Source organism: Pelecanus crispus, chromosome 1 (assembly GCF_030463565.1).
Source record: "Pelecanus crispus isolate bPelCri1 chromosome 1, bPelCri1.pri, whole genome shotgun sequence".
In the NCBI taxonomy this organism is placed as follows: Eukaryota; Metazoa; Chordata; class Aves; order Pelecaniformes; family Pelecanidae; genus Pelecanus; species Pelecanus crispus.
The window spans coordinates 47,031,604-47,054,825 of record NC_134643.1 but is presented as its reverse complement, the minus strand read 5'-3'; the positions used below and the strand labels follow the sequence as shown (position 1 = coordinate 47,054,825).

Below are 23,222 nucleotides of genomic sequence, written 5' to 3'. Positions count from 1 at the left end.
TGCATAATGCAAAAATTAATCTGTTGGCTACATGCTTTGGGGTTTTATTTTGATTATTTTCAATACAACACTTAAAAAAAACAAACCAAAACAAAAAAAACCTGCTGGTCTTTATCATTGTATGTATAAACACACAGAACCAAACTAAAACCAAAGGTAAACTAAAAGGTAAGAAAACTTAGCTCCATTCTCACTAATTATTTCAGAAGAGTCAGGATATCACTTTAAAATGCCAATCTTACAGCATAATCATCTTGAAATTATTTGAAAATAAATCTAAAACATAATTTCAAATCAATACGACAGCATTTAACTTGCCTTCATCATCAGGACTTGTCAATCATTGGTCAGACATGCTACAATCAAAACCCAAGTTTCTTAACTACAAGTGCATTGGCCATTCTCAAATTATCCATTGATAACAACTAAATAGCATCCTCTGAAAACAACTTCCAGTCTTTGGATGGAGCAGGCCAGAGATAGTCTCCCTAACCGCAACATTCTCTAAACAGTATTTTATGTGAAAGGGGAAAACTCGAAGGCCGAAGGAAATATAAACAGTGAGAAAGTGCTTTGGATAATACTGACAGAAAAGAAGGCAATGCACTAAAAGAATTGTTTTCAGTATCTTTTTAGGTAAATCATAATGCTTCCATTGCCCTCAAGTGTTTCTATCATACAGTGTGAAGCTCTCCAGAAGACTGAAGCATTTGCTTTAATTTGCTTTTAAGGTGCTACCTTTGTTCCTCTGAGACACGTATCTATATGTATTTATTTTTAATTTACAGTGATTATCCTTACAAAAGGCTTGTATTTCACTCCTTTACTTCCCATGGAGTGCTTGGGAACAGGAAACTGCAATGCTAAAGGTAGAGTCCATGCAAAGTTGGAGCACAAAAGAGTATACAGACAAGAACTCAGAGAAACCCTTCTCCTCACAGGCTAGGTTAATGAAGACATTCCTAGCATCCCAAGCCCTGCAGGATGATACATTCTTACAAAAATTTATGTTCTTTATGAATGATTTTTGTAAAACAAAGTACAAAAGAAGGCTCACCAAAGATACTTTATAACTGAAGCTCCCAGATGAGCTCCTCATCACTGTAAACAACTGAACAGAGGCTCCTCCACCAGAAATGTCTGCAAAGGTTTTGGTTTTGACCAGTGACTGTCATAAAAACTCCCTAGCTCCATGACTACATCTTGGTCATTGCAGGCTGCAATGAGGAGAGGCTGTGAGGAACACTAATTTAGATTTTGTGTGAAGTCATGCACATGGTGCTCGGAATTTCCTATGTGCTATATAAATGTATTTACCATTGTTTTATTCTATAGGATAGGCTAACACTTGAGTTATGAATGAAACTCCTTGAAGTACTTTACAAAATATCCTCCTGTATCTTGCAGAATAAAACTCTGTTAGATGCACTTTTTTAAAAAAACTGAATTTACTGTTTGTTTCCGCTCAGCGTTAGGTGCATAATGTAACATACAGTATTTGGCCACAGGCATTCAACAGGTCTTACATACTCAGTATGAGTTTAAAAAAAAAAAAAAAAGAAAAAGAAAAAGAAAATAAGAAATTACACTTTTCTTTTCAGTTTTGTCAGAAAAGGGCATGATAACTAAATCAAAATGTCACAGCAGTTTATGAAGGAACTATCACAGACTACTTGGTTTTTTGATTTGACTACTTTCCTTGCATACTACAACTATGTATTCTATACTCTGCAAGTAGAAATCATCACTTCTTTATAAAAATCTACAATTTATTTTCAATTCATTTGAGTGAGAAATCAAAATTTTAAAATCATGCTGTTTGAGATAGTTTGCAAAGCCTTATTTTGTTTTGTTGCTTTTCTTGGTTATGTCTTACTGAAAAATGTGACAACGTACATCCCTATGAAATACTTTCCTTTTGTTAAGTCAGTATTTTTCTGAAAGAAAGCCATTTCACTGAAAATAAAATTGCATATACTCATCTTACTCATTTGTACAGCAACGTACTTAAATGAGTCTTGATTTCAGCTGGGGTTTCTGCGTACCACTAAAACACATGCGGTTTTGGGAGAGGGAAGTTAGGGGATTTTGGTGGGACTGTTTGTTTGCTTATTTTACTTGTTTGTTCTTGGGCAAGAAGTTAAAAAATGAGAAGTATTTATTTTGTTAAGGCAGTAATACATTTGAGTAGTAGCTTGTACTAGGGGGGAAAAAAAAAATACACACCAAAGGCATGCACCCAGGTCCTATGCACCTTTGCTAAACTAGAATAAGAGCTATCTTTGCCTCAGGGAGCCTGTAGATGATATCAGCTGCCATACCTGCATGCCCCACCAAACTAAGCTGAGTTTGCCAGATACAAGAGGATAAGAGCATGAATGAATTTTTTGCAAAAGGCAGCCAGATACCCAGTGCTCGACGGTAAACAGAATGAGGAGGGAGCTACTGGAAGCAAGGAAAGTAATGGAAAAAAAATACACTTCCAGCACCAAGTAATAGCAATGGGTAATAACACACTGTTTAAACAAAATGTAAAAACCCCATACTAAACTGCTTTAAATGTTCTTTCAGCATTAGACATCTGTGCTTATTTTTGGGAGTTGACTAAACTACTAAGAATTATTGTGTACTTGAAAACTCATTTAGCACCTGTTTAACAGTGATTCGTGCCTTACAAATAGCTTATGGGAAAGAAAAGGAGACTCACCTTATATAAAGCAGGAATGATCTGATGCATTTTCAGTCGATGAAATACAAAGATATCGTATACCGCTGAAATGGCCAGAACAGTCACTCCTTGCTCCTTCCACAGCATGCTGCATCCTGCACACAGCCCTGCTCCCAAGATCCAGCCCCAAGTACTTGGTGAGGAACCTCTGGTAGAGCAATGCTTCACGTAACACATCAGGGAAAGCAGAAAGAAGAGGCAGGCTCCGATGTCTGCCCTCCCTACGATCCCCGCTACAGCTTCCGTATGGATCGGATGAGATGCAAACAGCAGGCCTGCTATCAAGGTCCAGTACCCATCCCCAAACAGGATCCTGGAGAAGTTTGTGAAAAGACCTGTGACTGCAGCATGTAACAGGACGTTTACAAGGTGGTAGCCCCACGGGTCCATCCCTCCGACAGCATGATTAATGCGGAAGGAGAGCGTGCAGAGAGGTCTGTATGACTTGTGGCTCCCGCTGTGAGTGAGCAGTGTCCCCCAAAAGTCATTGTAGAAGATATGGGTCCACGGCGTCTCAGGCAGAAGGTCTTGGTTTGTCTTGATAGCTCGACTACAAAAGACAAATAAAAACTTCATTTCAGCAGAAGGAAAAGGGTACAAATGAAAGGCTGTGAAAATGCAGTCATACTGCTACCACAAGAAAGAACGGCAGTGCTTTGGTGCTGCGTTAATTCAAGTTTTGAATTTTTACAGGAGGTGTTAGAAAACTACATATCTATTGACTTTTCGATAAAGCAAAATTTCCATATAAATTGGCTTTTAAAACATTAGAAACAGATGTTTCGCTGCTTCCATTAAATTAAAACACCCTTCAGTGACATTCTTCTGAGTCTAACCCAGGAGTAATCGGTTAAGATTTGATGAGTTATAATTAAAATGTAAAAGAAATATGAAAAACTGACAAACATTATTGTTGAAACAACAGATCCTCCAGTAATTTAGAACTAAAACCCCAACTGGCCTTTTATATTGAAATTTTAATTCAGATGTTGGAATGGATCTCACTGACATGGATGAACAATAAATACAGAAGTCAGCAGGAGCATGCAAATCTCTGGTGCTGTACGGGGCACTCCCACAACTGTCTCGTACATATTTTGACTGACAACTTTTTCTGCTAACACCTTGCTGGAGGCAGACAGCATAATATTATACAGATTAAAAGACACCTTCTCTTTAAATTTCTTTTATTTACAAGTAAGGAAAAAAACATTTTTAGGTTGTATAATCTTATGAATTCAAGTCTGTGTCAGCTTGATTGGCGGGGTGGGGGGAGTGAAAAATGCTGCAGCATTCAGCATTTATGTTTCCAACCACCCTGGCAAAGACTGGTGCCAGCCATTAGCAGTCTCCATGTCTAATTCAGTATTGTAAAAATCTGTCCCCTATAACATTTGTACAAATGAAATAATTTGCATTTAAAATTTATGCTGTGGGAGAAGGTGTGAGACCTGCTTAGCGCAAAAAGATGACTAGAATTTAATTAGTTACTTGCCTTCATAACCAAAGTTGTATTTAAGCAATTCTTTAAAGATGCATTGCTGTTACTACTGAACTTAACTCATTTAGCAGTTATTTTACCAGGGTAATTAAGAATCCAGCCAGCTCAAGACTCTTCTATTAAAAATATTAAACAAGAGAAATGATTTATATCTAATTCTTTACTCATTCCATCTTTCTGCCTTTCCAATAAATAACGTTCCATAATTAACAATTTTTCAATTCAGATGAGGAAGAAAGAAAATTGGTGCGAAACTCAGGCTCGTGCTTGAAACACACCACTCTAATTCACCCTCCAAGACTCCCCTCACATTCTCACCCCCAATGAAACAAGTCCCTTGGAACCTGTATCCAAATCCCATTTTGTTATGGTATTAGTTTCAGGAATGTTGTCTTGTTCTGTAAAGAAAAATGCTCAAATGCTGATATACTATGCCACAGAATCTCCATGCAAATAGTCTAAATACCACGCAGCTCAGCATTTCCATTGTCCGGAGCACATTGCTGTAATGCTTTCAGACATGCTTCCTCTCTGCATGTCCTTTTGTCTCTGCACATACGGAGGTTACAGGGAGGTCAGCTTAAATCCTTTAAAGATCTGATGATGCTTTCTAGAATATTTGAAAATTTTCATTTTGACTTCTGCTTATGCAGTGGATAGTGTTGCTTGTATTTGTTTTCCCAACCCCACACACATTTTTCTCATTTTAGTCCAGTCACAAAAGAACACTGGAAGAAAACAAGATCTTTGTTTTCACATTATTTATCTTGTCCTTCAGTGTAGTCCTTTCCTGAAATCTAAGTCCTCTGTTTGTGATTTCAGTTTGTAGTATCACTCTCAGACTCACCATAAGAAAACTAGGAATTCAGCAAGGATAAAGCAGGTGTTAGGCTAGAGAGACTCCCTTTCTAAGAAAAACATAATATGTTAGACTACAGACTCCAAAACAGTGAGCATAGCTAAGAATGGCTATCAGTTGTCAGGATTTCGAGCTGAAACCTTGAATTGCAAAAGTGTTTTTTCTTGAGGAAATACTAAAGAACTAAGTGGCAGGAATATTGCCAGTGCAACCGCCCTCCCCTGAGGCAGAGCACTCTGCTACAAAGAGCCTAGCTGGTCCACAGGTCGTTCCCAGGAAATGGTATGTTTTATTATATCTTTTGCAAATGTGGCCATTTCCAATACTTGAAGCCATGCAGCCACTTTAAAAAAAAAAAAAAAAAAAACCAAAACCACAAACACACAACCAACCACGGAACTGCAGCTCTCGGTACACATGTATAAAATGACTCCACACTACACTGCTACACTTGTTAAGAAAAGAGACCAGCCCTCTCCCTTTAAATGAACAGCTGTCATACCCATCATTTTCATGTAGCACATACTCATACTGGACTATTCCCCACCAAAAGTAAACTGCTTTTCTCCAAATTGTAAAGAAACCTATTGTACATTCTGAAGGCATTAATTCAGTCAAATTTTATTTACAGGCTTAGCAACAAACTTGGGGCAACCCCGATCCTTTCCTGTTCAGTCCTGTTCACATTAAAAATTAAAAAAACCCCACCCACCCACAACACAAAACCAAACAAACCCCCGCAAAAAAAAACCCAAAAGAAATCCCACAACAAAAAAATCAAAAGGAAGCCTTGAAGATACAGCATTGATCACCCTGTATTTGGGTATGGATTTCAGCAGGCAATTCTGAAATAAACTTAGTTTCTCATGCATGTAAAAGCAACAGTTTCTAGTACCTGCCAGTCAGCGTGAAAAATACAGAAGCTGACAGTTCCAGCTTACTCAGTGGTTCAGGCCAAATGTTGTATTCTCTATGAGTCAAAACTTGAAATAAAGTTAAAAGTTCTTTCCATATGGTTATTTTTTTGCTAAATGTTTCAAAGTAAAAGAAAAAAGTCTAGCTAATGCTTTGGGATATTAGAAAAGTCTAATACAAGAGCAAAGCTAGATGTCCTACAGCAAAGAAGCCAAGTCTCGCATAGGTCGCTTGTTAACATTCAACAACTACTCTGTTTCACATTATAAAATGTAATAAAAAACACACTTGGTCAACATTACACTTGACTGCACAGGAGGATGCAGGAATACGAGCATCTGAGATACCGGAGCCAGGCAGCTCGGTGTCATTTTGCCCTCAAAAGTGAAACAGGTCCCAGTAACAGTCAGGACAACGCCCTGGACACCATTGCTGTGGGTCGGATGGAAACAGCCGGTGCGCTGAGCCCAGCCCGCGTCCAGCCAGCCGGGCTGTGCCCACCTGCATCCCCAGCCTGGCTGTGTAACCACACGCACAAGAAAAACATGAAATTAAATGTTCATCTTGGTGAAGGGGAGAGAAATACAAGCTTCGTAGCTAATAAAAGAAAAGAATACAAATAAATGGTACTAAATTGCTCATGTCAGGACCCTGAGGGCCCTAATAAGCTTCAACAGCCCTGACCCCTTCTTCATGGGCTCCCTCACCCACCCACAGCCCAGGACGCCATGTCAGCCGCCGTGGGGCCTTCAGCCCCCACCCCAGTGATGCTGCAGCGGGGCCGGTCTCCAGCTCCCCACAGCCCTGCCCGGCCCGGCCATGGGCACCACCGAGCCGGGCCCACCCATGGGCCCACGTCCCAGCTTTGGCCTCGGCCCCATGATGGTGCCCGATGCCCAGGGCTGGGGCTGCCCCCCAGTCCCCCCCCCCCCCCCCCCCCCCCGGCTGCCCTGCTCCTGGCTGTGGCAAGGCCTTGTTTTTCTTTAATTACTAAATTAACAAGCTGTTAACTCTGCGGCAGTATTGATGCTTAGTCACCAATTTCAATGGCAATTTTGAAAGCAGTCCCTCTTCACGGCCTGGCAGGTAGCGCTGACGTGTTCTTTGTAAAGCCTCCCATGCTGGCAGCAACCCGGGCTCTCCACAGATAGAAAATAATATTAATTGCTGGCTCCGGGAAAGACTCTGGGATAAAGAAAACTACAAAATGCCTTATTAGCCTTGTCTTCTCCTTCACTCACAGTTTACCTTCAGGTTACGTCCCGCAGATTAGCCCAATCTTGCTAATGGGCATAACAAGAGAAACTCTCCAACTGCACTCATCACTCTTAAACAGAGCTGTAAACTCTGCTCTTGCTAAAAGGCAGCGGGTCACCGGGGAAAGTCATTTTTCAAAGCTCCAACACAATTGGCATTTTTACTTTCAAGCAGCCTTAGATAAGGTTTGCAGACTCAGTCAGGGAACTTGCTTTCTTCAATTTTAATGCCTGCCCATTTCACGCATCCCAGGAGAGCGGGATATCTTATTCAGTGTACAACAAATGGATGGGTTTGAGAGGGGAGAAAAAAGGAATCAATTCTTCAAAAATGGAAGTCTGAAGGAAGACAGAAGCTGTAAAGGCAAAATGATAATTTCTAATCCACTTGAAAGAATCCTTCTGCCTCCTGCCATAAACCAGTTATTTGCCTAGGTCAGTACACACCTTGAGCGCAATTCAGTAAGATTTTTTTTTTTTTTATCAAACTCAAAAACGCCAGAGATCCAACAGTTCACACATGCACATATACATGCATACACACACAAAAAAATCCCAGATGTTTTTAAAATCAACAGCTATATATGTCCTAAACTTCTGCGCTAGTGCTAAACTGATCCAGGTGTTAACACCAGGGTAAAAAAACAGATGCGACATTCTAAAGTGATTTAACGCGTTAAGCCATATGTCCAGCTTCAATATTGCTAATGGTCCCCATATGCTGAAAATGAACATCAGCATTTGAAGTAGAGAACATATTTTAAAGAAAAAGGAGAACTCCCAAATGTGCACACAGGAAGCCATTGACCAGCCCTCTCTCACATAAAACAGATAGGCAGTGATGGACTGGCAAGTCTCTGCTTGGAGGTTCTTTGTTGTTTTTCCTCAAGATCATTTTAGAGTATTTTTCATTTACTCCTTTTTTATAAATAGCAATGGGAAAGCACCCTAGAGTATTTTTACAGTGGATCTTAACTAGTCATCCTAAGGATGCTTTCAAGATTATATGTTACTTGTATAGACAACAAGCCTGAAAACACAGCCAGAGCCTACTTCTTGGAGTACAAACAGCTTCACATCCCCAGAACATACAAGCAGCTGAGTCTACCCCTCCAAACTGCTTACAGGCTATCTGTTAGGCAGGTGCGTGATCAGAAAGCACGCAAGTAGAGCTTGTCACACTATTCTCCTACTTGCACACAGACTACAACATGCACGTAGTCTGTATTGATAGGACACTATCTAGTACATAGAGATGTCTTGAGAAAGTAATAAGCATAAGTACATGAAAACTCATTCATTTAAATGTTTAATTATAGACTCAAGGGAACTGTTTGCCATTCTGCTAGGTTTCTAGTGCCAGTTATGCCTTACATGTTCTGTATTAAAGTTCATTCCTTCTCAATAGTTGTGAGAGTGGAATTTTTCTATAAATCCAGTAGACAATGAAGTTTTATCCATGCCACTTCTCAAAAAAAGATCTCTATATTGTGTATCAGCTAGGGACGACTGCAGGAGACCCAATTCTGTGCATCCTCTGGGTTTCAAGTTGCAGCTTTCAGTTTCTCTTAAGAACAAATTTTCTTAAGTGAATCTCTAAGGAACAGCTAATAACTCAGCTGTTTTCGGATGGGAAATAGTGGGTAACAACTAGCTAAGTGATATGTAGGATCCTGAGTTGTTGGCTAGGCTCTGAGAATAGGACTATACATACCAAACAGATTGAAGGAAGACACCTAGGTTCAAATTATATTTTAAATTAATTAAAGGAAAACCTAGTATCACAAAAGGGAAATAAAGTTCTAGTAAACTAGTGCCTAGTTAATTTCTGCCAATAGTATGGTCCTTTTCTAACCATATAAGAAATACCTGAATGCATCAAATTCAGAGCTGAAACACTGAACACTATTTTCAATATGACATTCCTATATCACGTAACTGCTAGTGAAAGCTATTAACTGAATACGCAGTTAGTATAGGGCCTCAGGAGAATATATTAACAAATGATAATATTATTTATAGATTTCAGACTTTTACTGTCCTATAGCAGTAATTTCATAGTCAACTTCAGTTTAGCATCAGAACAAACAGGAGCTACAAGTAACAGGACTGTAAGTAGTGGTTTACTCATGAAACGTTCTTGGGTGGGACTTCCCTGAATTAGATATAAACAGAACGGAAAGATGGATGAGGCAACTATAACTACACCCTCCTGATTGCAACTCCTGCCAAAAATGAAGACACAGAGAAATCAACAAAAAAACCCCTCCACAAAACAAACACCACAGTCACAGGGAAAGGTTATGGTCTTGTACCACAGCACAAAGACATACAGACTTCCTAAGATTTTCTAAGCTGCACAATGTCTTTTAAAGAATTGATCTGTTAAAATAAGCAACACAAACACACAGAATGCAATGGGAAAAAAAAGACATCAAGCAAGGTAACTTGTTCCATGAACAACTCCATCAGCTGTGGTTTGACTTCGTCCACCACTAGGCTACGATTCAGCAGCCCATCACCTGCAGATTTCTAGACTTTATACCTTTGCGACTGAAGATGCGTGGTGTTATCCAGAAGAAGGAAGCAGTGGCAGTAGTTACATATAGCACTGAATGCTGCTGGGCACTGCCTTAACTACACTGGAGTATGCTGCATGTATCGATTTTCTTATTGACTGAAGAGCTGTGGCAACTTTAAGTAACTAAATGTTCAAAACATTTTGGTTACAAGAAGGTTGAGATGGCCTGAAAAATCTTTTCCACCCAGAATATAAATATTTCAAAAGCTACCTATAAAGGCTTTGAACTGTATCATTCTACATAGTACAAGCCTCTTCATTTCTAAGTGTGTCCTCATATGCTGAAAGAATCTGGCCTTAATATTAACCTTAAGTGCACCTCACTACCTCTCAGCTTAAGCTTTAGCCTGACATAACAAACACTAAAAGATGGACTATGTGAAATTTGAAACCCTAATTAATACCAACTGCCCGGCATAGTACTACTTGCTTATTCATGCACAGGTAAAAAATACACACTGGAGGGAAGTGAGCAAAGTAATTAATATTTTCTGATGCTGAACAATGGGATACCATCAGTTTCCTCTCAGGAGGGAGCAGATAAAAAGAGAGGGAGAAGGGCTCCTGTCTCTCTCTGCTCCCTGAGTTTCTTCACCACAGCATGTACAGTAGATCTGTGAAAAAACATTTATTGAAGAAATACTTAAATTCCTAAACCAGAAAATGCTTTCTGCTGTTCTCACAGCTGTTTCATCAGCTAGCTTTTCTCCTGACTACACCATACAACACAAAATTGCTAATTCTGTTCCTCTAAGACTGCAAGATACTTTGTATTTACCTGATAACCTATTCTTTCAAATACACATTCAAAGTTATTCTTTAAAATATTGTTCAGTGCCAAACTACTGCCTGGCAGTAACTCAGGATTTTTTTTTTTTTTAATATATATATACACACATATATATGTAATACCAGCTTCTGAAGCATGGTCAGAATTCATAGTTGGAACCTTTGCTGCCCTTTTCAAATCTATTTTAGATGATAAAAGTGGGCCCAGCAGGCCTTATTAGATTTACTGTTCTGCAGTAGAATATGGCACTATACTGCTTGTCTTCCCCACTTTCCTTTGAAAAAATAAAACATAAATAATTTTTGCCATTTCACCATGCAGCAACTCACAACAGTACAAGGACAAAAATTTTAAGGCTTGAGAATACAGCAGTTAGAGTAGACGTGTTGAGTTTCTTAACCAGATTAATAGTATGGATATTAAACTACTTTTGTTGACAAGCCACCTTGTGAATATACATAAAGCCTTTCCAAGACACACACATTTTAAGCTGTTATCTGAAAATGGAGGCACACATACTGTATCACTACAGAATAGAGTTTCAGTCATACATGAGTCCCATGACTATCCACTTGTCTATTCTTTTGAGTACGTGGCAGACTATACTGAGAAAAAAAGCTCAGTAATTTCATTTTTAAAAAAATACCTTTTTTTTCCTCCATTCAATCTATTTTTTGATACAGCATTTTCAGAAAGTTCAAGGAGATTGTACATAATTATGCCTAAACCCACACCTCTTGTGCATCCTAAATTTAAAGCCTGAAAGAATTTTTAGGCAGCACTCTGACTTTTATTTTTAGTGAAGCATTGAAGAGAATACCCAGGAACACATACAAATATAGAAATAATGAGTAGAGGATAAACTGCTGAACCACGGCGTAACACACAGACGCTCTCCTTTTTATGTTTTTTTTTTGAGGGGGGAGCATAAAGAAAAGCATCAAGTTATTTTGTGTAAGGTCCTTTCTTCAAGCCTTTTATTTAAGCATGAAAAAAACCTTCATTAATCAAGGGCTGATCTGAACTTAAAGTTTCACTGTTTGAACTGAAAGATGTTATTCAAAATCTATTTAGTGAAAACAATCTGGTGTATGCATATCCAGAAGCCAGTTTAACCTTTATACTGGTTTTAGAACTCATATTGAAGAAATGTCCTTATTGGGGTGGGGGGTGCAATCCCAGACCCAGCTATCATTGGTCACGTTCATGCTTTTCACTGTAAGAACCAAGTGATTCAGAGAGCAGTCGGACCCATCCTGGCTTTCTTTACACAGAACTGCCAAGCACAGACCCCGCCACACTACAAACTATCAGCTGTGGAATTTGTGCCCACCCAAAATTCTCCTGTCTCCAAAAAGTCCCCTCTTCTTCCCTTCAGCCCCACCATAAGATGCATAAATGCATAAAGCCAGCGTTCTGACACACACCAATTGTACACCCCTCGTCTCTTTTCCTACCCAAAGGATGTCATGCTAGCAGATTTGTGGTGTGGGTGGGGTGGGTTTTTTTTTAATAGTATTGTACAGAATAAGCATTTTCCATTTAGGTTAAGCACATTTTGTTATCTCACAAATATTTATGCAGAGGTCTTAAAAGACTATTTTGTATAGCAAGAAACTAGAAGTTTGGGGTATCTTTTTCTTGTAGTATTTTTAGTATAACTGCCCTCAAAGGTTGCCCAATTACATAAATGAAAGATTGCCCGCAAACATATTAACTTAACACATTACAAAAGGTACCATTTTTAGACAATAACTTCCAAATAAAGGGGTAAGTGAAAACACCATGCTTAATTTTTTTCTTTCCTGAAATCAGTCTGGTCTATGGAACCAAACAGATGCCACTGGTCTTCGAAATCATCACTATCTTCCTAGTCTAGCTTACCAACTTCTCTGATATGCAGTCACAGGTGATTGTGGTCATAGCCCTACTTACATCCAGATACTAAATAATATTAGGAGGGCAAGGGAATCCTCCATGAGGATTAAAAAAAAAAATCTAATTTTTTCTGAGTCAAGCTCCAAAGTCTAGCTACACAGTCATGAACCAAAGATGATGTACTGCCATTTCAGTGAAACAGTCTGAGGAAGAGAAAGCCCAGGAAACACACAAAAAGCAAGCTTAACTTGATGGAAAAGCAACAAGAAATGTTAACATACACTTGAGACAAAACTCAAGGCTTACATTTCTCTGTGATGATAGTTTACTCACCAGTGAATCAACCAAAATACTTGAAGTATCTTTTCAGAGGATTCCAAATTAAAAAATAGTGCAGCACTTCTTCTCAGATTCCCATTAAGCAAAATCCCTACAGAATACATAGAGGGACTAAAATCTGGCTAGAAAGCATTTGTGATGGTTGGAGTTAGCCTTTATCCTCAGGCATTGCCACAAACATGTCAGACAAAATCCTGGAAGCATTGTTGTTTTTTTTTTTAAGCAGGAAAAAAATGGAACTTGCTACAGACTTACGTCAAAATCAATTTTTATGAAAACTAAATTCTATCAAAAACAATCCAGATAATTAAAAACAATATTTTGTCCCACAAAGATGTGTAATGACTACTAGTGAATAGAGCATTCAGCATAGTCCTGGATGATTAACTATGCTCTTTCCAGCTCTCCAACTTGTTTACAAAAGCACTGAGGGATGCCCTTCATAAACATACTTTAATAGAGCAGACTGTCACCCACCCGTTTGGAAGCTGTTGATCCAACTGAAAAAGGTCGAAATGAGTTTTACCGATTTGTTTCATCTTTGTGCCTCAATAGCTTATCCAGATACAGGGACCTAGAGTAAACCAACTTTTGTGGCATGCCATAGAAATTGTGAAACACTAGAAATTGAAACAATAGCAGTGTTTAAAAAGTTTTATTTTCTCTTAGTTCCTTGGTTAAGAGCACCCAGGTAGTAGGCAACAGTTTGGGAGTGACATTGAAAGGACTAGCCACAGTTATTTTGTGAAAGAAAATATGGGCTTTGTAGTTGCCGTTCTATGCAAGTGCGCACCAAGCATACTCTTGAGGATTTTACTGGATGCTGTGAAAGATTGAGCTAAAAAGCCAGGAAATGACAAATTAGTTGAATTATGTTATCAGAACACACAGGAACAAACTCTGATTTCTGCTACATTAGCGTTAATCCACATTAGTACTGGAATAACCTCCAATTTATGTCACTGAAACCAGCAGGGTTTTATAATCAACTGCAATTGGCATAAGCTTTTATAGCCTTTCAGTAGACTTTTTAGACTTCCAAACATAAAACAACCAGAAACCATTCCTTTCTATGTTTTAGAGCAGCTGTTGGGAGGCAGGGAGTAAGTAAAAAGGGTCTCAGATAGCAATTCAGGTAAACTGAAGTCACTACCAGAATCACGTACCTGATCAACCTTCCTGACAATGCCATTACAGCTATGTCAAGTCAAGCTGAACTACAAAAAGCAGCTAGCGTTGAACTGAAACGGTGCCAGATTTTCAATTCTCTCCAATTCTATGTTAGCCAACCGCTTGAGCTTTTCTGCACTAGTGATTTGTGTGCCATTTTATTTTATTTATTTTTTTTAAGCAGGCTTAACTTAAGAAGTATCCTTCTAGAAAATGAAGGTCTGGAGATCTGCTGGAAGATCAAACCAATGTTTAACTGCTAGGCTTAACTTCCCTACTAGAACTTTTAAGTCCAAACATCTTTGACAGTAGGCACAATGGAGGACTGCATTTTTCCTGGTAGCTTGAGGAACCCGAGTGCTGCAAAAAGTTATGGTATTTCATAACTCTGGCCTTTAGACAACAACAGCTATAAGTTCTGCCTAAAGAGACCTATAGAGGAAAACTGATCAAACACAAAGCTTTACAAAAATTACTGAAAGTTTTAAAAAAGTGAACAGTTTGCTTCTTTTAGTAGTCTACATCAAACAGAAATGGTTTGTGGGGAAACAATTCATGTGTAGTATTTTATGAAGACAGAAATTGTAAGTCATCTCTCAAAATTCGAGCACTGCTAATGGACAGTGATAATTTTGCCTTCTCTATTCAAAGGAGGAGGACTGGTTGAGATCACAGTAAGAAGAAACTTCAAATATGGGGAAAAAAAACCCCATGGGTAGATTAAGAGAAACACATGCAACTCAGTGTAATGAAGGTGACCCAAAGGAACTGGAGAACAGACTGCCTGGAAAGGTCAGTCAGAACTTTCAGACTTCAAAGAGAGAAAAACAGTGAGTACTGTGTTGTTGCACTTGTTGATAAGGCAAATATATTCTTGTATTCTCTTCAAATATCTCAGCTTCTCACATAAGGACGGACGAAATACAGAATTTCACCTTGGAGAGAAGAAGCTTCAACTTCACATGCCTGAGCTTGAACAGTCTGTTTTCTACTAGGGATCTACATGTGGTTTATATATATATTATTTAAGAAAGAGTATTGTAATGCCTTTTTTTTTTTAAAAGAGCAACAGTCCATTTGAATCTTTACATAAACTACAGCACATACCTATTACCTACAAAGCTCAGGAAGGTTACTTCTTCAGAGTTCAGGCTCCCTCTTTGCTGTCTCCCATGGCATTACAAGCCACTGAAAGTTTAATGAAAAAAATTATAGTTTGCCAGACCATATAAAACAGCAGGATGTATTTATTTCTGCATAATAAAACAAAGGAAGAAGCAGTTTCTGCTCTAAGAGACTTGCTTCTTTTTCTTGGGCTCTGCATTGATCTTGCTACAAAGTAATCGGGAATTCAAGATTTATTTCTTGCCACAGGAAATTAGTTGTTTGGAATAACACAATGCTGCGTATGCATCATAAATTTCCCAGGTTCCTAACATGTTGTGGTACGCAGAAAGGCACCGAGAAATGAATCATGACATATAGCTAATAAATAATACAGCTATCCAACTCACACATCCCATCCACTACAACAATGTAGCACTGAAGACATATGAAGATTTCAGTGTGGACTGCCATGTTCTTTTCATGAAATCTGAAGAAATACTGAGATAAGATATTGCTATCCAACTATTTTAGAAAAATTTACCCAGATGTTTTCTGTAATCAGCCATACTTAGCTCATTCAACTTCATCACCCCTCTCGTTCCTTCTCAATTCTAGCCTTGTAGGATGAAAGCATGTAGAAACCAGTGTGGAAGAGAGGTAGCTCCTGGCTCATAAGAGGCATTGGGAGCCCACAGGAAACCCAAAAACTCACCATCATATTTTCAAACTCGCTGCTAGTTTGAAGTCCCACCTCTGGAAACTGAACTGAGTCTAACTGGGAACTGCAGCAGTGCTGACTATGAGGACCACTTCACATGAAGGCATTCAACTTGATCCCAAACTTAGAGCAAATGCTTAGCCATCAACTACTGAGAAAGATAAAATAGTATTTCTAGAGACACAAGCTGCTGTTATTTTAATATTACAGGCCAATGTTACAGGCCAACAAAACAGATGAAAGTTTTAAATCAAAGGTCACTTTTGTGGGCTGACATTCTGGAATTTTATGTCTAAACCAAATCAGGTGACTTATTTCCAATAGCTATGAAAATAATAAAATTGGTTTCAATGACCTCAGAGATATATATGCTTATTTGTGGTTGTGGCCCCAGGCAACCCTGAAATCAGCCATTCCATTAAGTCAGAAGCATGGCATACAGCCAAGCTCCTGTAAGAGTTAAAGGTCTTGCACATACTTTCTTTGTGTGTTTATTTGAATAGAATGGTGACTTTGGGTTTTGGGCCACCCATCACTTATAGACCTCCCATAATATTTAAAGGAACTGTTCAGATGAATCTTAGCATGCACCAGTCAGCTTTGGGATACTAGCTCTTTAAACAAGATGTAAAAGCATCAAAAATTGAAGCAATGGGGAAAAAACATCAAAAGAGAGTTTATCTGGAGATATTTTAATGTGTATTTTCCTCTACAGATGAGTCATGCAATGTTTTGGGTGCAGTTTAATTACAATAATAAGATAAAGAACCTAAATGTTGTTACAAAGCCAAAAGAAATACACACTAAAACACAAACTGTCCAATATAATAAAATAAGAAATAATGCTGACAATTATCAGAAAACAAAGAAAGTACTTCAGGTCACCATACTGTAAAATAATTTTTTTTTTTAAAAAAAAAAGAACCTCTTTTTCCCTTTCTTCTCCAGGGTCACAAAAAGAAGTTCTAACAGCTAACTTATATAATCATGAATACCACAATGATGTGGGAACATGAGAAACAAATTCTGATTTGAACATTCAAAAATAACTGGCACATGCCAGTAGTCTTAAGGACACCCTGCTTCTAAATAAACAAACAACCAGTTTCTCAATCTGGGCTCCAGAGCTGCAAAAGAAATCATGAATTACATTTTCATTCAGAAACTTCAGAATTTTTTTTTTTTTTTTAAATTGAGGGAGGTTTCCATAATACAAGAAAACATCAGTGTATCCTGTTTCTACCTGTACAGCTGAGCTCTCTTGAGTAAGACAAATTCACAAGGAAAGAATGCTATGCCTAATGACGAGCAGGGGAAAATAGAAGTCAAACGTGCTAGTATACGTAACTCAAAAGCTATACTTACTGCTCTATTTTCTTGCCAGTGGTACTGCTTTTTACCATAAAAGGTCTCTCTTAAAGACAGCAAGTGTTAAATTGATAAAGAGAACAAAGATTTTGGAACTCACTAATAGTAGTCATCCTGATCCATCCTGAAATTCATGGCCCCTTCTCTACGTTTTACACTGTAAACATCAAAAAGAAGTAGCAAGCATAATGTTCTAGAATAGGAACCAAATCTGGATGTTTTTTTCTTTGACCAGGTACCACAATAAAGGTTGGCAGGTACCAATTCCAGCAGTACTAGTTCCAGCCTCGCCAACTACCACTTTGAACAGTCATAAATTATACAAGTGTGTATATATGTACACTGCAATTTAGGAACTGCTGCTTTAGAAAGTTGATTCAGTGCCAATGTCTAAAGCTTTAAATTTGGCTCCTGCAATAGAAAAGGGTACAAAAGCATGACTGCTCACTAAATGCCAAGGAAGGAATCCAGTGCACCTCTCAGCAATAACAAAAATCAATTAATAAAACAGAATTATTATTTATTTGTAGAATAATTATTTTTTAAGTGTTCATTTCTTTATGGCCTTAAAGAGAGGAAAGCATTGCCAAGAACAGCAGAAACTCTGAGTTCTGCCGTTCCACCTTTCCTGGCACCCAAAAGATTGCTAAAGTAGATAATGGTTGCTCTAAACTGAATTATCGCACAGCTCCTGTCACCAAATGGACTAACTCAGAAAGGAAAGTTCTTCATTAAACACAGGGTAAAGGCAATGCACCCAACCAGTTAGAACCCATGATTTGAAAGACTGCATCTGAATTAATGCTGAAAAGTAGAAGTGGATAGAAATATACAAAAATGTTTAGGTTGCATACATGAACAAACATTTTAATGGCCATCTCAGCTTAACTGTTTAAAAAAGAAGAAAAAAAAAAAAATCAAACCTGCAGTAGGGTATCCACTACAGAAGGTAGAGGTGGTAGGTACTGCAGCTTGTAGCATACCTGCCAGTTCATCAGGTTCTCTTCTTGAAACTAGCAGAAAAAGTAGTTTGCAGATACCTCACTATGGTACAACACCCCACTGTGCTGGCGACACAAGGCTTCCTTCCCACCAGGCTTGTTTTGTCTTTGTGGAATTAACTTAAAGCCAGGAACAACAATCCACCCTTCCTCTTGGTATTTATTACATGGCTTCTTACTGTCTGAAGGATGCTGATGTCTCTTAGATACATTTCTGTAATTTTTCAGAACTTATTTTAGATGCTGTGTAATGACTTTTAAACTGAAGTTTCATGGTGATGTTTTTCAAGCTCAACTGATTAAAGCTTGTTTAATGGATCTTGAAGAAAATATATTATTCACCTTAATGAGAATTTATGCAAATCACTGCCACTAGCTTCTGCAGAAAACCTTTTCAATTAATTATAATTAGGCTTTTTAGTTTTAGGCTTCCGTTTTTTGGTTTTGGTTTTTTGGGTTTTTTTAACTAGGAAATTATAAGCATGATTTTTTTTTTTTTTCCAGTTGTGGGAGATGAAGAACTTCATTGGTGTCATATATAAACTCCTATACAAATGGACTTGTAAGTGCAGAGCCTTTTTCATCCCTGCCATTCAGATCAGGTCTAAGTATATATTCCCAGATATCTGTGATTGGAAAGACGACAAAGGAAGTTGGTCATTGGTGTTGATATACACATAAATTACTCCTCAGCTTTAGGAAAGTGATTTTATAGGAAAAATAGAGTTTTCAAATATTGGCACATCCCCCCAACACTTCTGAAATTCTCACAAATCCAGAAAGATCTCTCTCTAAATATACTAACGTACAAGTATTCTTCCTACATATTTTGCGGGCATTTCAGTGGCTTGCCTACTTAGCATTAATATAAAAAACCTTGCTTAAGTGGATAAACTGTTCTTTGAATATAGCCAGAAATATTCCAGTAGAGAAGTTGCAACAACTCAGAAAGAACAATGCACTTACCAGTAATAATATTTGAACTATTTTTACAGATATGGATTTACAGTGAAGAAGATGGTGCAAAGCTCTATATTGCAGAGATAAAGAAGTCAGAGGTTACTGTGATCACTTAGATCATATATTAAGAAGCTCCTCATATAAAAGTGAAATGCTTATTGTATTGCAACTGATTGCCTAAAAGCAGATGTTTTTAGCTCTTCCGAACAAAGAGCTACCTAGCAGCACTTCGGTATGCATTTTATCAGCTGAGGCCAGGGACGGAAAGCAGGAGGCGATTTTTGTTACAGTCTTTCTAATGGAGAATCTTAACTTTGGAGAACAGCACAAATGCAATGAATCTTGCATGTTCCCATCAGGCTGGACCGGGGCAGAACCCAGCCACTGCTTAGTTCCCACCCTCTTCCTTGAACAGTGAAAACCCATCCCTGATCCCAGAACTAATCCTGAATCACTCAAATCTCATCTATTCCCTTCATCAAACTCATGATTAATTTGGGAGGAGGAGGAAAGACAAGATCGGAAGGGACCATGAGGTTGTTACCTAGAATTAGAATTCAGAGAAGCCCATTTCTGTCTGCCCCTATTTCTCCCACAAAGCCACTGGATTCCAGTCCTAGAATACCCGTGTTACAACAGCCATCTCTCTTTAAAAGCAGTCTAACACACCTTTTGTTGTTCTTGCCTTTCTGTTAGGATTTCCCATGCTGGAGCCTAATAGGGGCAGAAATTAGGTAAAAACAAATGACTGCCTTGAGCAACCCATGTTATTCTACAAACGTACAGCTACCCATTGATGACTACTCCCTTTATGTCCCTTTTCAGGTCCTCAGGCATGGCCTGTTTTCTGCTATGAAATGGAAGTTCTAATCCACATTGATGGCTGCAATCATAGCTCCTATTAATAAAACAGAGGAATTCATAATTGGACATAGATATATTCCCTCATCTGTCACCGTTGTTTAATCACGTGTCATTTAACCTGAAATGAAAGTGCACTTCCTCTTGGAAAAGCAAACGTGAAAATGACTGTTTGGTTCTAGGTTTATAGTCTTCTAATCCAGATCAAATATGCTCACAAAAGAAGTTACCACTCTCCAACTGTTAGCTCCACAAAATCAACCAGGAATCTGCAAATCAAGCTGTTCCCCTCTGAAGCTTATATTGTGATGACTTAGGAGAAAAAGTTTGGTGGGCTAATTCCAACTGCAATGCCATTTTATATAATGCAGTGCTAAACATTAAACATCTCCACACAACATGCGTAGGAGTACATCTACTGTGCCCAAAACAGTAACACTCAAAATTAATGTACAGGATAACCGTCTTGAGCCAAACATAAAAACAAGAGTAAGGCTTTGGAGCAGCAAGCAGATTCATTAGAAATTAAAAGGCAAAGCAGAATATTAAATAGCCACATAAACAAGGTGAAACCGTGCTATGCTTTTAATTTGCAGGCAGAATTTGGCAGCTGGAACTTCATTAGCAATTCTCTAAGTGATGTATGAACCAGTTCAGCCTCCCATAACTGTACCTGTTCTGCTGGGCTAGCAGTAGTAAAACTGACTTAATAGCTAGAATCATAAAGACAGAGATCACCGCTTTTCAACACCCTCAATAAAGTGACATGGTTTATTTTTTAAGCAGCCACTTAGCCCTTTTGGAAGCGTGGTTACAGTCAGATGACAGAAATCATCTTTTGAACTTCAATATTGACTGCCAAGGGGATATTACAATACAAACTTACATCTCCTTGTTTTGCCATGAATGCTGTCTAATCTGTCAACTTCTTTCTAAGAGTAAAAGAGATCTTATCTTAAAGAAAAGTAACTTAAATACATCCATTGGTGATTATTTTTTTAATCCAAACAACTAAAATATTCACCAATACCCTAGTTCTGATTTCTAGGGAAAGATACAATAATTTAATAGCCACTAGAAATTAGTGTTTAGGAGAAAGTCCAACTGATTAGGTTTCTGAGAGATCTTTAGCTCATGGGATAAAGTAGTAAGTATAAATAAAAGATCAGGCATTCCAAGACATATATTCCTGTAAAGAATTTGTTTTATATGAACGATGCTTTATTGGCTGATTTTCTTTTTTTAAGAGTCATCTAGCCAAACAAAGATAATCTAAAGGAAGATAATTACAGCAGCAGGAGGAATCTAACATTCAGTAACATTTTTCCATTATTGATGTTTTCATGCACAACATTCAATACTATAATGGCACAAACTGGCTTTCAGCACTGTAATTTTGAGAATTACAGTTTCAGAGCCTCAAGTATTTTGCTTCTGTAAGATTTCAGATTTGTTCTGCTCTAAGTAGCCAAGCCTTTTAACATTTCTCCAGTTCTACATCAGATTAGAAGACATTTCCCCCTCCTCCAGCTTTTTTTTTTTTTTCTCTTGGCTTCCGTGTTCTCCCATGTCCATCTAAGATTTTAGGATTACTAAAGGATATTGGGGGGGGGGGGGGGGAGGAGGAAGGCGGGGGGGGAGGGAGGGTGCGGAATCACACAGTAATTAATACAATTACTTCCCTCTGCTAAAGAAATGGAATTTCAGTACAAATCCATTAGGTTGCCCAAATACATGACGGTCCTTGTCAGAAACATCAAATCCATCCAATAAATGTTTTGGATTTTTTTTTTTTAAATTACTTACTTTTAAAGGAAAGTTTCCACCTCCCTTTTTCAGCTTTGATTACCCCACTGAGTGAAATTAGCTGGTCTAAAAGAAAAGCCACACACATGCATGCAGCCACAGACCTACATATTTCTTTCCCTGAGCACGATTTCCCAATTTAGCCATTCTGCATAAGCCCTTAGGTTCTGACGTCTCTCATGAAGCTAAAGCTTGCTCTGAAAATGGGCAAAATTAAGTACAGTGGGGGAAGGTGCCTTTATGCCGTTTTCCTCACTTGCAAAAGCATTCAGAAATAACTGTGTATAAACTTCCTTTTAGTCAATAAAGTGATGCTACACTTCATAGCTTTCCTGTGCACCTTTCGAAACAGAGGAGGAAGCGGCTGTGAGAGTCACAGACAAGCTTGGAAGGAAAAGAAATCACGTGTCGGAAAACCTTTCCCTGATAAATTACACAGTGACTTCCTCAGCCCAAGAGGTCGGAAATAAAAGTAAACAAAAAATACCAGTATGTAACTGCCTTTGATATTCACTGCTATTATCACCTTGCTCTGCAGAGAGTTACCAGGTACGGTAACATTTTTCATATTCATAGGAAAAAGTCTTCATTTTAGAAAGAGTATAGTTTACAAAGAGCAAGGGCCTGACTAGTTGAAACTAGATGTTGCACAGAGTTTTTACTTTCCACTACTAAAACAGACAAGTTTTTTCCCCACATTTTCCTTAACAGCAAAAAAAGCAAAGACATTTTAGTGTAATTAAAAGGAATAGCAATTTTTTTTTAATTTTCTGCATTTTTTCTTTGTACTCTACCTTGTGCTTCTGGTGGGTTTATGGACAACTGAAGGTAGAGTAAAGGTTGGTTGGTTTTTAACAGATGCTATAATAATCTAGAAATTAATCAATCTACAGGAAAACAATGTTTTTTCCTTGTTGATAGCTGGAGTGAGTGATAGAGGCACTGCCCTCTCTCACCGAGTGTTGATTTACGATGTAGCGTTGACTCTTAGGAACTTAACCACTCTATTAAGCAAGTGATCAAAATTGCAAATAATCTGCCCTTTTGGATGATGTCACCTTTTAATAGTCTGGCTAAGAATTTCTTCATGCCAAGTTCTGAAATCTTGTTCCTAAATGCAGATCAGAAAACTTTTAAATCTGACTGTGAGCTGTTGTGAATATACACCCCTCTATTTTTCTCTGATTACATCAACAGGTCTGTCAAATACGTTGTTGTTTTATGTTTTTTTAATGTATGTATGAACTTCACACCTTCCAATGTACCTCTCTAGGCACCACAAACCCATTAAATATATGTGTGCAAAAAACAGTCAGCATAATTTAGGGGGGGAAGCAAAGAAACACGGAATTGTTTCTTTCATACTACTGTCCCATTATGCCCA

General features: G+C 38.2%; 1 protein-coding gene across 1 annotated transcript in view; it reads right to left on the bottom strand.

Moving 5' to 3' along the window:
• The window catches only part of TMTC2 (transmembrane O-mannosyltransferase targeting cadherins 2), a 259,966-nt gene that overhangs the window by 154,979 nt on the left and 81,765 nt on the right, over positions 1–23,222 (bottom strand). The window contains exon 2 of the mRNA XM_075725112.1: positions 2,708–3,278. Within this exon, the coding sequence (XP_075581227.1) occupies positions 2,708–3,278 (571 nt within the window). The remainder of the gene's footprint in view (positions 1–2,707; positions 3,279–23,222) is intronic.